This window comes from Mirounga leonina, unplaced genomic scaffold (genome assembly GCF_011800145.1).
Source record: "Mirounga leonina isolate KUSES-001 unplaced genomic scaffold, KU_Mleo_1.0 Mir_128, whole genome shotgun sequence".
Lineage (NCBI taxonomy): Eukaryota > Metazoa > Chordata > Mammalia > Carnivora > Phocidae > Mirounga > Mirounga leonina.
The window spans coordinates 4,802,139-4,819,731 of record NW_023270320.1 but is presented as its reverse complement, the minus strand read 5'-3'; the positions used below and the strand labels follow the sequence as shown (position 1 = coordinate 4,819,731).

At 33.0% G+C, this 17,593-nt stretch overlaps 1 protein-coding gene across 1 annotated transcript in view; it reads left to right on the top strand.

The window, feature by feature from the left end:
- The window catches only part of ADAM2 (ADAM metallopeptidase domain 2), a 166,493-nt gene extending 157,496 nt beyond the window's left edge, over positions 1–8,997 (top strand). The window contains exons 17-20 of the mRNA XM_035003984.1: positions 2,826–2,903; positions 3,126–3,255; positions 7,260–7,419; positions 8,964–8,997. Coding sequence (XP_034859875.1) covers positions 2,826–2,903; positions 3,126–3,255; positions 7,260–7,419; positions 8,964–8,997 — 402 coding nt within the window. The remainder of the gene's footprint in view (positions 1–2,825; positions 2,904–3,125; positions 3,256–7,259; positions 7,420–8,963) is intronic.
- Positions 8,998–17,593: the final 8,596 nt, after the last annotated feature.

Here is a 17,593-nt window from a genome sequence, read left to right as displayed (position 1 = left end):
TTTCTTTCTTTCTTTCTTTCTTTCTTTCTTTCTTTCTTTCTTTCTTTTTCTTCTAGCTCTTCTTCTAGTTCTTCTTCTTCTTCTCCTCCTCCTTCTTTTTCTTCAAAATATCTCCAATGGAGAACAAGAGCTTGGGACTTCTTAGTGCACCATTTTATTGATGCCACTCTCCAGATTATTTTTTCAGTATTTGGTCAAATCTTCTTGTCATTCTGTCTCTGGTGTAGGGTAAACATGATCATTTAAAGCCTATGTGCTTGGTCACTGATGGCCAGTGAAGGAATACTGGCTTTAATTTTTGGTTAGTTTTGTGGAATCACATTGTCTCATATTCCGTGAACCTAAAAATAATTTTTACTTTGTCTCTGGTACAGCCATGTGTTCTTTTTAAAGAATATGTGTACATAATTCATTTTATTCCTTATTTTAATTTCTCTATACAAGAAGATTTCTACAGAATCTAATTCTACCATAGTGAAAGGAATAGGAAGCTGCATCATTTTTCTTATCTCCAGCCAAATTTTTAAAGATATGTTTCAAAGACTTTGATGAAGAACCACTGTTTTCTTTATATTGTTATTATATGGTGATAAATAACTTCTGTGGTTTTGTAGCTAGCTTCCCACTTTTGATAGTGTTTTCCCCTAGCCTTTCTGCATTGCACAACTGAAATAATCATGTTCAAGCAAGAGAAAACAAAATCCATTGCACAAACAGAATACTCATAATACCAACAATCTCTTCTCAACTTTTTTCTCTCTGGTTCATAGAATTTATTTAATGGCTCTGAGAGTTAAGTTCATCTTCTGGACAACAGCTCTGCAAATTATATATTTAACTTCTCTGTCAAGTGCTAGCTAGATGTTAAGGCATCATTTTAACAGAACACATATATTTCTAACTATAGCAACACTACTCTATATCTAGAGCTAGAACTTTTATGCCATTACCACAACCCCTCAGAATAACCTGGCCATGTATTTATCATCAGTATATTTCCTTCTTAGTCTTAAACAGAGGTATGGGTTGCCAAAGTTATCAAACACCTTTAGTGATATATTTTTCCATATATAGTAATGTTTAGCAAAACCTATTTGAGCAGACTCATTCTCTGGCTTTAACAATTAGTATATTATGGGAGCGCCTCAGTGGCACAGTCAGTTAAGCATCTGACTCTTGGTTTCAGCTCAGGTCATGATTTCAGAATCATGAGATTGGCCCCATCTTGGGCTCTACACTGAGTGTGGAGTCTTGTCCCTCTCTCTCCCTCTCTGCCCTTTCCCCTGCTCTCTCTCTCTAAAACAAACAAATAAATAAAATCTTAAAAAATAGTATATGATGATCATATATTTTTAAGAGGAAATAATCCCAAAGAAATACTGACAATATTATTTAGAAAACATTTTTATAAAAACAATATATCCAATTACATGTTCTTTGGTTTACCATGTCACTCAGAGCTTTTCCATGAGGGCAGTAAATTTTTAATTTTTTTTAAAAAAAAATATGAAGCATAGTTGAAAGAAGTGGAAAGAATTTTCAAAAAAATAATTTCTATACTTTGAGCTTTCTGCTTAACTTTCCTTACCTCATTTGGTTGTACCACCACCAAGTGTTAGATAAGCCAGAAACCTTGGTGTCATTGATCTGTTTTTTTTTTTATCCTCTGTATAAAATCCATAATTATAATTCAGTGGATTAAACTTCTAAACTATATTTCAAATACAACCATGGATCTTCCTTACACTGCAGCCACTCAGTTTCACTCTATGGTTATCATTTTCCTCTACTACTATAATGGTATCTTAATTCATCTGTACAAATTCTCTTGCCCTTTCAATCCTCTTTTCTAAAACCTACTTTTATCAATTTTCCATCTTCCAATAAAATCTCGAAATACAACCAATTGCTTGTAAGTTATAGGCTGACTTTCTGCTTAAGAGTGTAGGGCCCCACACAATTCTGCCATAACAATTTTTATCACATCACATCTGGCCTTTTTACTTGTGTATTTCTGTATCTTTCATTGCAATATGAACAATATGAGCTTTTTTTTTTTTTAGTTCACTGGTGTTTTCAGGGCAGGCACATTATAGGACTCAATTAGTGAATTAATGATTGTTCTTCTCTGTGTAGCAGCTATGCTGCTGTCAGTATTTCTCAAATTTCTATACTATCTTTCAGTGTAGAGTCACTTTAAATGTTATTTCTTTTCCTATAAGTATTTTTTCTCTCATTTCCATTCTTTTTTAAGGATTTATTTACTTATTTGTTTATTTTAGGGGGAGGAGCAGAGGGAGAGAAATTCAAGCAGACTCCACACTGAGCATGAATCCTGATGCAGGGCTTGATATCACAACCTTGAGACCAAACCTGAGCTGAAACCAAGAGTCAGACACTTAACCAACTGTGCTACTTAGGCACCCCTCATTTCTATTCTTGACTAAGTCCTGTTCAACATCCAGACTTGATAAGAAGGTTAAAACTGTTCTCACATATCAGATAAATTCCCTGTACTTTATTCTTTCATTAAACTTTATTATAGTATTTGCGACATGTTTATCTTCACTTTTATTTATTTCATGTCTGTACTTTTTATCCCAGTATAAGAAGGGAAGATACTTTTGTTGTTTTCTTTACCATCAGATAATCAGAGTCCCATCTAGTGCTGGAAACATAGTAACACTATAAATTAATCACTTAGTGTATTAACACTTATTGCTAAATGGATATCTCTTATGTCAGAATAATATAGAATTCTTTTAGTGAAATGTAAAATACAGATGTTATTTCAGTTAATTTATTTTGGCTTACTTTCATTTTAGGTTTGCAGGAATAAAGAATGTGTAGATGCTGCATACTTGAATTATGATTGTACTCCAAGAAAATGCAATGAACAGGGTGTAAGTACCAGTAATATGATGTGAGGATAGAAATCATTGAGAATAATCCTACAAAGCAAGCACATAACAACACACACACACATACACACACACACATTTATATACTCATAGAACACATAAGAAGATTTGCCTTATTTGACCCAAGTATTATTTTAAAATTCTACTGGAAAACAAATAATTATAGCTACCTATCTCATAAGGTGATATTTCTCCTGGTTTCAGATATGCAATAATAAAAAGAACTGTCATTGTAACCCCTCATATTTACCTCCTAATTGCCAAACTAGTGATGATGCATGGATTGGTGGGAGTATTGACAGTGGCAATTTTCCACCTGTAGCTGGCTTAGCCAGTTCTGGTAAGTATTAATAGCAAATCAAAAACGTAACTAAAACAATATTTTAATTTATTAAATTTAACAAAATAAATAACCTCTTATTTATTTGTTATCAATCTATATTTAGATTATGTATGGGCATCAAATAATAAGACATATAAAGCTAGTTTATGTTTTACTGTAGAGAGTAATATAATATATGTAATATATATTATAAATAAGAAATATCAGTAAAGGTCCAGGCAGTAAAATAGAAATCACTTTAGTCTTTCACACAGAAGGAATTCAATATAAGGCATCAGCTAACACATAATGGCAGAGTTGAAAGCCAATCAGAGAATCTTGAGGCAACACAGGAATCCACTACCACTTCTTAGGTCTAGAAGGACAATGAAAAGAGGTGGTATTACTAGAACCAGAATCTGAGGCACCTTCATGACCTGACCTGTATGGTCAGGGCTACATAACAGGATCTAAATCATAGGGAGAGGTACTGACCAGCATGAGGTGAAGGCATAGAGCATATGCAGCTACTATGGGAGATGCTGCAGAGGCAAGGGGATAAATACAATGAATATTTCATTATTCTGACCCTCCAAATGTTATCTAATTATTCCTATTGGCCAAATATAACTAGAAGTCCAAAGTAGCTTCCTACAATTTTTTGTCCAAAGAGTGATGGGTTTTAGAGTAATCCAGCATATCCAATGATGCTTAGGGCCAGACTTTATATAAAAACCTAAATTTATGATAACTAAAGCAGATTTTGAGCACACACATATCATTTCAAGTTGACCTTAGTGATGTAATTGATCAATAAAATGTATAGAAGTGAGATTCTGACTGAGTCTTTTAGAATACTAATTCTTGCAACTCCTATTATTGCAACACTCATTCTGTTGAAAATCGTCTTCCTTATTTGAAATTTGAATACACTGAGACACAAAATACAAATTCCCAAATTCATGACACACAAAATGAACAAAATTAAATGATTGTTTTAAATTACTATATTTGGGGATCCCTAGGTAGCTCAGTCTGCCTTTGGCTCAGGTCATGATCAAGTCCGCATAGGGTTCCTTGCTCAGTGGGAGCCTGCTTCTCCCTCTGCCTACTTCTCCCTCTGCCTGCCACTCCCCCTGCTTGTGCTCTCTCTCTCTGACAAATAAATAAATAAAATCTTAAAAATATAAATTATTACATTTGGGAGCAGTTTCCTGCACATCTTACATCTCTCTCTCTCTCATATATATATATATATATATATATATATATATATATATATATATATAAATATATATGAAAACATTTTTGTTTGTGTGTATTCTATTATATATATATGTACATATATATATACATATATATACATATATATACATATATATACATATACATAAATACATACATATATATATACATATATATATAATAGAAAACAACTTAGTAATCAGATGGTATATTTATATAAAAAGAATCTAAGATGTGGCATTAGCTTTGGAACTGAATGGTGCACAGAAGGTAGAAAGACCTCTAAGAAATTGTTGAAGGCTTTTAGTATATTGTTGAAATTGTCTTGAGAATACTGTTGGTGAGCAATCCAAAGACAGCTTAAAAACATGTTATTAGAAGTTGGAGAAATAAGGACATTTATTATGAAGTGGTAAATTGTTTGTCATCACTGCTGCCGGTGGTAATGTGGAAAATAGAATTTGTTGGTTCTGGTCAGCAAGATTTCCAGGTAGATTGTAAAGATTTCTAGTAGGTGATTTAAGTAACCTATGATAAAACATGAGAAGACAGAAATAATTAATGAAAAATATTTCAGTTCTCAAGTAAAATGTAGATCAAATACAAAAGACAGGATTTGGGGGTTTTGGGGTTTCATTTTTATTTAGTTTGAAAATAAAACATTCTTATCCCTAGACTCTCTTCCAGCAAAACATTCTTATTGTAAAAAATGGTTAAAAACTAAATTTGAGGTATTGAACAATAAAATTTGACCTCAGTTAAAAATTAAATCAAGCATGTGACTGTAAGACCCTTTTTTTAAAAAAAAAACTCAGAAAAGTAGTGATGCATTTTATACATCTTAATCTATGCAAAACGTCTTCTAAGTGTTGTAGTAGAATGCTTCTAAAATCTTTCAAACAATAAGGCTATGAAGAATCTTAAATCAGTTATCCCATAGCAGCCTCACCAAGGTCCAGTATAGAAAAAGGCTTATCTCAAAATGATTTGTGGACATGGTCTTTGATTAATGGGGTGTATTTTTTATTTGACACACAATAAACCCACACATTTTAAAGGAACTGTATCAACTCAACTAAAAGTAATCAAGATAGTACATAAGCTATTTGAGTCCCAATTATGTATGGGCAAGAAGCAAGGCTGATAAAGCTATTCAGTTGTAAAAAATGACTATTCCTTTTCAAAAAGGATAGATATAGATAGGTAGATGATATAGATATAACGAAATATTACTCAGCCATAAAAAAGGATGAAATCTTGTCATTTGCAATGATGTGGATGGAGGATGGAGCTAGAGTGTGTAATACTAAGTGAAATAAATTAGAGAAAGACAAATACCATATGATTTACTCATATGTTGAATTTAAGAAACAAAACAGATGAACATAGGGGAAGGGGGAAAAATAGAAGAAGGCAAACCCTAAGAGACTCTTTTTTTTTTTTTAAAGATTCTTAACTATAGAGCAAAAACTGAGGGTTTGCTGGAGGGAAGGTGCATGGGGGATGGTCTAAATGGGTGATGGGTATTTAGGATGGCACTTGTGTTGAGCACTGGGTATTATATGTAATTGATGAATCACAAAATTCTACTCCTGAAACCACTATTACACTCTATATTAGCTAACTAAACTTTAAGTAAAAACTTGAAACAAACAAAAACAAAAGTCAGTAATATTGCTATATAATAGCAGCAGTAAAAGGAAATCAACTTAAAATTAGTACCATTTACAATACTATTAAAATATAAATTTTAGGAAAAAATTTAACAAAGTATGTCTAATACTTTTACACTGAAACTAAAACAGAAATGCAAACAGATGTTAAACAAAAATAAGTGGAGAAATATGCCATAATTACCTATTAGAAGGTTTATTATTGCTAAGATGTCAATTGTAACAAAATTTATAGATTAAAAAATCCAATCATAAAAGCATGTAACTTTTTATATATTAACAACTTGATTCTAAAATATTTGTAAAAGTGCTCAGAATAGCCCTCCCCCCAAAAAAACCTGAAAAGAACAACAAAGAAGGATGTCTTAGCCCACTTGCCTTATATTGAATTTACTATATTATAGATTTAGCATATAGTTACATTAATGAAGACAGTGTGGCACTGGTAAATATACCCATTGTTATATGGCTAATCAATTTTTCAAGAAAAATACAGATATTTCGATGAAGGAGGAAAATCAGTTCAAAACATTGTACCATAGCAATTGAATATCCAAATAAAATCAAATGACCCTTAAAATCTCAACTTACTTAACAGTTTATATGAAGTAAATCGTAAATCTGAACATATAAATTAAAACTATATATCTTCCTGAAAGAAGCAATTTCCACATGACCTTGGAATAAGCAATAATTTCTTAGATAAGACATGAAAATACATATCAATGCAATCAATGAAAGGTACTTTGGACCTCATGAAAATTTTACAACATGTACAGTATTTCTTACTAAAAATAAGGTATTGAGAAAAATTGTTCTTTACAGGGGTCACACTTTCTTTTCATCTATATTATCAAACTGTCCTGAAAAGAAACTATGAAATAAAAGGTCCTCAATAACAAAGCAAAGGACTATTATGGAAGTTAGAAATATTTTGGAGGGCACTTATGCTGTAACTTATCTACTTCATTTAAAAACGTGAATTATAAAATTATAAAAGAGTTAAAATTTTTATGCTAATAGTCATATTAAAATGTAGAAATGTCTTTATTATATTCCTGGTAATTGCTTTTAAATCATTGATGTTTTCTCTCTTAGAAAGAAGCTACATTGAGAATGTTTACCATTCCAAACCTACAAGATGGCCATTTTTCTTACTCATTCCTTTTATTATTATTCTCTGTGTACTGATTATCACACTGGTGAAAGTTTATTTCCAAAGAAAAAAATGGAGAACTGAGGAGTATACAAGCGATGAGTATATTGATTTCATATTTAAGATTCATTACTTTTATAATTTGTTGGCATATATATGACTTATTAATAAATAACACTATCATGATGTAACTAATAATTCAGAATTAAAATTTATATTTATATTAAAATATAATACTTAATATATTAATAATTAGTATAATGTATAATGTATAACAAACAGAATTTTTTCAAAAGTCAGTAATTTTAATCTTATAACAACCTGAACTCTGTTGGGGTAAAATTAAGTGGAAATGATTTCTAGTTAATGTTTATCTACCTCCTTTTATTTTTTATCTTAATTATTAAATATGTATAAACATTATTACTTTATTCTTTAATATTTATGTATTTCAAAGTATTTTTTGAATATTATTTTATTAAAAGAAAGCAGAGAAATCTAAAAAATATTCTTTTAGGCAGTTAAATAACTTAAGCAACTAGAGGTAGAGAAGATTAAAAGTCAATAAATAATAGACTGAAAAATATAGATTATAGTCAAACTAATCTTCAGAAAAAAATAAAATAAATAGTTTTTCATTAAAAAACCTTAGAAGCATTGGGGCACCTGTGTGGCTCAGTCATTAAGCGTCTGCCTTCAGCTCAGGTTATGATCCCAGCCTCCTGGGATCAAGCCCCGCATAGGCCTCTCTGCTCAGGGGAAGCCTGCTTCTCCCTCTCCCACTCCCCCAACTTGTGTTCCCTCTCTGGCTGTGTCTCTCTCTGTCAAATAAATAAATAAAATCTTTAAAAAAAACAAAAACAAAAACAGGAAGCCTGCTTCTCCCTCTCCCACTGCCCGCCACTTCTGTTCCCTCTCTCGCTGTGTCTCTCTCTGTCAAAAAAATAAATAAATCTTTAAAAAATAAAAAACAAAAACCAAACAAAAAAACCTTAGAAGCATCTGAAAATATGCTTCAAAAATAAAAATAATATTAAAATTGGTTTACTTTTTTTCAAGGAAATTACTATAAAATAATTTCTGCTTTTGAATTTTATATCTGTGCTATTCATTTTATTTAACATAAAGTAAATTTTATTAAAATATTTAAAGTTGATAAGATAATATCAGTTAAGAGGGAATACATTTCATAGAAATGTTTTGAAAAGTTTATGTAAAATTGCTGAAATAATATGAGTGTGTGAAATAGTTAACATAATTCAACATTAAAGGAATATTCGTATGTTGGATGACTTTATTGTGGAAAAACTGATATCAAATATCTTTGAGGGAAAAAGCTAGTAAAATTAATAGAAATAAATATGGCAGAAGATGAATCACAAGAAAGGTTAAGTCTATTTAGCTAATGTTATGAATATGAAAATTATGAAATCATTTTTAGGTAAACATATTACTGTGTTTTTTCTCATGTTAGTCTTGATTACTAGTTGGGAGGTGTTCTCAGCGGCAAGATATTCTCAAGTAGTGGCTGGTCTCAGATCCTAAATAGGAAGTTAAAGCTGTTTCAATATTGATAGTGTATACAGAGTTTTGTAGAACAAAGAAAATATAATTTTAAGTGATTATATTTATTTTGAAACATATAGGCAACTTGAAAGTGAGAGTGAACCTAAAGAGTAGCCAGGAAAACAGAATCCATCGTATCACAGTGAGTATAAAATAGTTTAAGGATGAAAGGGAGAGACAGAGAAATAGCAAAAATTTAATGTATTAGATAAATATAAATAATATATTTATTAATGATGGTAGTCATATAGCTGCATATAATAAAATTGAGTTGGAAAATATTTTTCAATATTGCAAACTAGATCATAGGCACAGTAAACTATAAATGACTTTTCAATTTGCCATTTAAAAACTTCTCTACAGTGTAATCTTTTAAATTTTTTCTAATAATGTTTAATCCTTTAGCATTTGTTTGTTCAGAAGTTGGTTAAAAATAAATTATGTGATAGAACTCTTATAATTAACCTCATGCTATTTGTTGAATTTGCCATTTTTAATTTGATTGGTCAAACAGGTAACTTTTTCCCCTTTTATTTATTCTTCCAGAGTAATTATCTTCGATGGACAGGAAAAATGGAAAAAACAAAACAAAAACAAACAAAACTACATGCAATGCCTGATTGTCTGGGATTCAAAACCTGCGTATTATGATTATGATAGACAAGAAAAGATAGAAGATTTCTAATATAACATAAATATAATATACATTTATATTTATATATAAAATTCCACAGATGAATTATTTGTAGGAAATACATGCTTATGAGTTTTTATATTACATATTTCTTATTTGTAAAGTTATCTAATACTAATTGTTAGTATGCACTAACTCTGTTATCAGTAGGCATGAGATAAAGAAATTTTATAATATAATAAATATAATACCATGATTAAAGCTCACTGTTATATTTTAAATTGCAATGCCATGTAGTTATGTTATAGTCAGGTCTGTTACCAATCAAAAAACAATGATCCTAAGATTTGGAAAAAATTCTCAATTATATGCTACCCACAAAAGACACAACTCAGTTATGTAAAGGTTCAAGGTAAAGGATGGAAAGATATATGCTATGGAACTTTGTACAAAAACTTTATACAAAAGAAAGCTTGATAGACTTTAACACAAAGCATTCATAGAGATAAAAATATATCATAATGCAAAGGGTTATTCTTTTTTTTAAAGATTTTATTTATTTGAGAGAGAGAGCTCATGAGCAGGGGTGAGGGGCAGAAGGAGAGGGAGAAGGCTCCCTGCAGCAGGGAGCCTGACAGACTTGATTCCAGGACCATGGGACCATGACCTGAGCTGAAGGCAGATAGTTAACCAACCGAGCCACCCAGGTGCCCACAAAGGGTTATTCTTAAAAGAATATAATATAAATATAATATGAAAATTATATTATATAAATATAATATAAAAATAATACAAATGCATTAGTCAGGGTTCTCCAGAGAAACAGAACCAATAGGATATCAATGATTGATAATTAGATGATAGATAGAGAGATGATAGGTGATACATAAATGAGAAGATTTGTTATGGGAATTGGCTCGCAGGTTTATGGGAGCCAAGAAGTCTCATGATCTGCCATGTGGAAGCTGGAGAGCCAGGAAAGCTGGTGGTGTAATTTAGTATGGATCTAAAGCCCCGAGGCTTGGAAAGCCAATGGTGTGAGTTAAGGTTTGAGTTCAAAATCTGAGAACCAGGAGTTCCAATGGGTGTCCAGGGGCAGGAGAAGTTAGATGTCTTAGCTCAAGTAGAGAGCAGATTCATCTTTTCTCCACCTTTTTTTTTTTTAATCTATTTAGGTCCTCAACAGATGGATAATACCTACTCCCATTGGTGAGGGTAAATCTTCTTCACTCAATCTTCTGATTAAAATACTAATCTCTTCCAGAGACACACTCACAGACACAATGAGAAATAATGATTTATCAGATTTCTGGTGATCCATAAGTTGACATATAAAATTAACCATCACAATCTATCCCTGCTCAACTTGCACTCATACACTTATTCTTCAAATAAATGTCATAACTCTGTTTAATGTGTTATAAGTATCCTCCATAAAAACAAAAATGCATTAATCCCTTCCCCAGAAAAGGAAATAAAATCCTTAAGTTATGTTTACTCTTCTCCCGATATCCTTTAACTTAAATACTATGATGTAAAATCAATAATATTTAAAATACTGATATAAATTCAGGGAATAAGAGAGGAAAGAAAGCTACTTGCTCAAGATATGTATATATACACACAAATGTATTTATAACAAAATGAGGAAATACTCATGACATTACAGTCCTCATTTTTGTAACTGGTCATATTGCTGTAGCTGGTATTTGCAACTACTTTCTACTACCCATTCTGTTTTCCTTGTGATCTGAGCAAGCACCTGGGCTGGTTTGGTGATCCAAACCTTCACTTCTGAAGGGTCTGGACCACTAGTAGTCCTGTCATTTTAGTTTTCTATTGACTTTAATTACAGGGCATGGTAATACTAAGAGACATCCTAAAATATCTTCCAATTTCCTTCTCAAGGAATCATTGTTGTATTTTCTGATGAAAGCATTCCTCCCTCTGGGACTAAGAGCTCTAGGCCAACACACCATAAAGTCAGAAGCAAAAATTTTGCTGGTGGCTCACTTGGGGTAAGAATAAGTGGTTCCACTCCTATTTCCATCCTTCAATTCCTAGACCCATGAGTCCTGGTTATGTGAGAAATAGCACCATATATTGAACACTGATTCAGAGCATATACAGTCTTCTAGAGAACTTTGTCCCAGCCCCAAAAGATAATGCCACCTAGATGATGCTGTAATTGAGTGTTCAAAAGGCCATTCTACCATTCTATCAAGCCAACTGCTTCAGGACAGTCGAGAACCAGTGAATTCTATGAGCCCAGGATCATTGCCACACTTCTTTTTCTCTGAAGTTAGTTCCTTGACCAGAAGAAGTGCTGAGTAGAATAACATAATAGTAGGTATGGCATTCTATAAGTTCATGGAGGATAGTTTTGGCAGAATCATTGCATGTAGGGAAGGCAAATCAAAATCCAGAGCAAGTGTTTGTTCCAATAAGGAAAAGCATTTTTTCTTCCATGATGGAAGTGGTCCAATATAATCAACCTGCCACCAGGTATCTGGCTGATCATCCTAGGAAATGGTGCCATACCTGGGGCTCAGCATTGCCTTGTGCTGCTGGCAGATTAGGCATTTAGCAATGACTGTAACCATTTGGGTTTGATGGGTGGAAGTCCATGTTGCTGAGCCATATCATAACCTCCATCTCTGCTACTATGACCCCTTTGTTCATGAGTCCTTTGTATAAGAACAGGTGTGACTAGGTAAATAGGCTGACTAGTATCTACAGAATAAGTCATCCTCTCCAACTGATTATTAAAATCTTCCTCTGTTGAGGTACCCCCCTTTTTTTTGCCCATTCAGAGAGGTCTATCCACATATTTTTTCCCCAGATTTGTCACCAATTTTCCATTTATGTTTCTTCCAAGTCACTGACAATCCAACCAAACCATTGGCTACAGCCCATGAATCAATATATAATTACATGATTAGCTATTTCTCCTTCTAAGCAAAATTCACAACCAAGTACAGTGCCTGAAGTTCTTTTCCCTTAGGAGGGTTTCCTTTTACTACTGTCCTTCAGAAAGTCCAAGAGAAAGGCTGTAGTGCTGCAACTCTCTACTTTCTGGTGGTTCTTGCGTACTGTGCAGAATTATCTGTAAATTAGGCCCAAGTCTTCTCTTCCTCTGTCAACTGATGGTAAGGAAATCCCTATAAGGCCATAAGCACAAGCTGGGAGAGGAAAGGTGGTGTAGCAGGAGAGGGAACCATGGGCATTTAGGTCACTTCTTCATGTAACTTACCTCTGCTTTCAGGCCTGCTTGGGCCTGATCACATATTTACCATTTCCATTTGATGATGGAGTGCTTCTGTGCATGCTTAGTTTTATGGCTTAGTGGATCAGAAAACACTCAGTTCATGATAGGTAGCTGAGGTTATATGGTAACTTGGTGGCCCATGGTCAAGCACTCAGTCTCCACAAAGACCCAGTAGCAGGCCAAGGGTTATTTCTGAAAATGAAAGCAGTGCTGTAGATTATGGCAGGGCCTTCCTCCAAAATCCTAAAGATCTGCACTGTGATACATTTATGGGGCCTGCCAAAGGCTCCAAATAACATCCCTATATGCCACTGACACTTCAGGGATACACATACACACACACACACACACACACAGATTATACTATATAAATATACTATATTCCAGAAAAAAATGCATGACATAGAGACCTTGTTTAGAGGGGATCTAAACCATCTGAAAACATTAAGGAAAAATTAAAAACTAGCCTATTAAATTTTTAAAAAGTAATCAAAGGTAATAATACAGAAAGAAGCAAAAATGAATGAGAAAAATATACAATATGGAGAATAAGCAAAGCCAAATTTATTTCTTTGAAAAGACTAATAAAATTAACCTTTCAAAATATGATCAAGGTAAAGAAAAATTTTGGAGGTGAAAATTATCAATATGAGGAATAAAAAGGCACACACAATCACTACAAATAACAGATTTAAATATTTACATAAAGTAGAATTATTTTTATAAAAAGATTTTTTAAAAGTGACCTAAGATGAATTTAAATATCTACATAGAAGTATAGTTAATAAAGCAATCATAATCATAATTAAAAGATGTTTCATAAAGAAAATCCTAGGTCTTTATGTCTTCCTTATTAAAATCTAACAAATGCTTACGATAAACCATCAGTCTTAAACACACCAATTCCTTTCAGAAGCCAGAAAAATGGATAAAAACACAGCAAGGACTGTTCAATGTTAAGAACAAGGGAAATCTTGTATTATGCTACAACATGGATGAAACTTGAAAACATTATGCTAAGTGAAATAAGCCAGTCACGTAAAGACAATTATGCACAATTCCACATTTGTATAAAGTATCTAAAGTAGTCAAACCCTTAGAAAGAGAAATTAAATCTCTGAATTTTCTTTGGTTAGGTTTATTTCTAGGCATCTTATGGTTTTTGGTGAAATTGTAAATGGTATTGATTCCTTGATTTCTCTTTCTGTTGCTTTATTATTGGTGTATAGAAATGCAACAGATTTCTGTATGTTGATTTTGTATCCTGTTACTTTACTAAATTTGGGCATCAGTTCTAGCAATTTTTTGGTGGTTCTATATAGAATCTAGTACTTTTCTGGGTTTTCTATATAGAGTATCATGTGGTCTGCAAATAGTGAGTGTTGGATTTCTTCTTTGTTGATTTGGATGCTTCTTATTTCCTTTTGTCTGATTGCTGAGGCTAGGATCTAGTAACACGTTAAGTAACAGTGGTGAAAGTGGACATCCCTGTCTTGTTCCTGACCAAAGAGGAAAAATTTTCAGTTTTTCCCCAATAAGGATGATATTAACTGTGGGCTTTTCATATAGGACCTTTATTATGTTGAGGTATGTTTCCTCAAAATATACTTTGTTGACGGTTTTTATCAAGAATAGGTGTACTTTGTCAAATGCTTTTTCTGCATCTATTGAGAGGATCATATGGTTCTTATCCTTTCTTTTATTAATGTGGTATATCATGTTTATTGATTTGCAAATATTGAACGACCCTTGCAACCCAGGAATAAATCCCATTTGATTGTGAATGATTCCCTTAATATGTTGTTGGATTTGATTTGCTAGTATTTTGTTGAGAATTTTTGCATCCATGTTCATCAGGAATATTAGCCTGTAGTTCACTTTTCTAGTGGAGCCTTTGGTTTTCGATTAGAGTAATGGGGGCTTCATACAATGAGGTTGGAAGTTTTCCTTCTAGTTCTATTTTTTGGAACAGTTTGAGAAGAATAGGTATCAATTCTTCTTTAAATATTTGGTAGAATTCTCCTGGGGAGCTATCTGGCCTTGGACTTTTGTTTGTTGGGAGGTTTTTGAATATTAATTCAATTTCTTTGCTGGTTATCTATCTGTTCAAGTTTTCACTTTCTTCCTGTTTCAGTTTTGATAGTTTGTATGTTTCTAGGAATTTATCCATTTCTTCCAAATTTTCCAATAATTTGGCATAAAATTTTTCATAATATTCTCTTATAATTGTTTACATTTCTGTGGTGTTGGTTACTTCTTTCTCATTTATGACTTTATTTACATGGGTCCTCTCTCTCTCTCTTTTGGTAAGTCTGGCTAGGGGTTTATCAATTAATTTTTTCAAAGAACCAGCTCCTGGTTTCATTGATCTCTTCTGTTTTTTTTTTTTTTTTTTTGTCTTGTTTTACTTTGTTTTGTTTCTACATCATTTCTTGCTTCTCCAATCTTTAGCTTCATTTGTTGTCCTTTATCTAGCTTCTTTAGGTGTAAAATTTGGTTGTTTATTTGAAAATTTTCTTGCTTCTTGAGGTAAGCATGTGTTGTTATATACTTCCCTCTTATGACTGCTTTTACTACATCCCAAAGGTTGTGGATCATCATGCTTTCATTATCATTTGTCTCCATGTATTTTTTATTTATTCTTATTTATTTATTTTCTGGCTGACCCATTCATTCTTTAGTAGGATGTTCTTTAACCTCCACATATTTGTGCTCTTTCTAAATTTTTTCTTGTGGTTGACTTGAAGTTCTATAGTGTTGTGTTTGGAAAATATGTATGGTATTATCTCAATCCTTTTGTACTTGTTGAGGACTGGTTTGTGACCTAGTATATGAGATCTGAACTGTGAAAACTATAAAACATTGATGAAAGAAATTGAAGATGACACAAAGAAATTGAAAACCATTCCCTGCTCATAGATTGGAAGAACAAATATTGTTAAAATATGTATATTACCCTAAGCAATCTACACATTTAATGTCATCCCTATCAAAATACCAACAGTATTTTTTACAGAGCTAGATCAATCTTTTTTTTAAGATTTTATTTATTTGAGAGAGAACATGAGAGAGAGCAGAGAGCACAAGTAGGCAGAGGAGAAGGAGAAGCAGACTCTTCATTTAACAGGGAACCTGATTTGGGGCTCATCCCAGGACCCTGAGATCATGACCTGAGCTGAAGGCAGATGCTTAACTGACTGAGCCATCCAGGCACCCCTAGATCAGACAGTCTTAAAATTTGTATGGAACCACAAAAGACCCTGAATAGCCAAAGCAATATTGAAAAATAAAAGCAATGCTGGAAGCATCACAATTCAAGACTTCAAGTAATATTACCAAGTTATAGTGATCAGAACAGTATGGTACTGGCACAAAAACGGGCATATAAATCAATGGAACAGACTAGAAAATCCAGAAATGAACCCACAACTATATAGCAAATTAATCTTTGACAATGAAGGAAAGAATATCCAATGGGACAAAAACAGTCTCAACAAATGGTGTTGGGAAAATTGATAGTGACATGCAAAAGAATGAAACTGGGCCACTTTCTTACACCATACACAAAGATAAATTCAAAATGGATTAAAGATCTGACTGTGAGACATGAAACTATAAAAATCCTAGAGGAGAACATAGGCAGCAAGCTCTTTGACATATGCTGTAGCAACTTCTATGTATGTCTTCCAAAGCAAGGGAAACACAAGCAAAAATAAATTATTAGAACTTCAAAATAAAAAGCTTCTGCACAGTGAAGGAAATGATCAACAAAACTATAAGGCAAGCTACAGAATAGGAGAAGATATTTGTAAATGACTGATCTGATAAAAGGTTATCATTAAACTCAACACCCCAAAATGAATAATCCAATAAAAAATGGGCAGAAGACATGAATAGATATTTTTGCCAAGAAGACATACAGATGGCCAACAGACACATGAAGAGATGCTCAACATCACTGATCATCAGGGAAGTACAAATCAAAATTACAATGGGATATCACCTTACACCTGTCAGAATGGCTAAGATTAATGACACAGGAAATGACAGATGTTGATGAGGATGCAGAGAAAGGGAAACCTTCTTACACTGTTGGTGGGAATGCAAACTGTTGCAGCCACTCTGAAAAACAGTATGGAGGTTCCTCAAAAAGTTAAAAATAGAACTACCCTATCCAACAATTGCACTACTAGGTTTTTACTCAAAGGGTACAAAAATACTGATTCGAAGGGATACAGGCACCCCGATGTTTATAGCCACATTATCAACAATAGCCAAATTATGGAAAGAGCCCAAATGTCCATCAAAGTGATGAATGAATAAAAAGAAGGGTGAATATTATTCAGCCATAAAACAGAATGCAATCTTGCCATTTGCAATGACGTGGATGGAGGTAGAGAGTATTGTGTTAAGCAAAAGAAGTCAGTCAGAGAAAGACAAATACCATATAATTTCCCTTATATGTGGAATTTAAGAAAGAAACATATGAGCATAGAGGAAAAAAGAGGGGGCACCTGGGTGACTCAGTCAGTTAAGGGTCCAACTTCTGATTTCAGCTCAGGTCTTGATCTCTGGCTGGTGAGATTGACCCATGTGAGACTCCATGCTGAGAATGGAGCCTGCTGAAAATTCTCTCTCTCCTTCTCCCTTTGCCCCTCTCCCCCCACTCGAGTGATCTCTCTGATTAGCAAATAAATAAATAAATATTTTTTTAAGAAAGAGAGGTCAACCATAATACAGACTCTTAACTATAGAGAACAAACTGATGGTTAACAAAGGGGAGGTGGGTGGAGGGGTGGATTAAATGG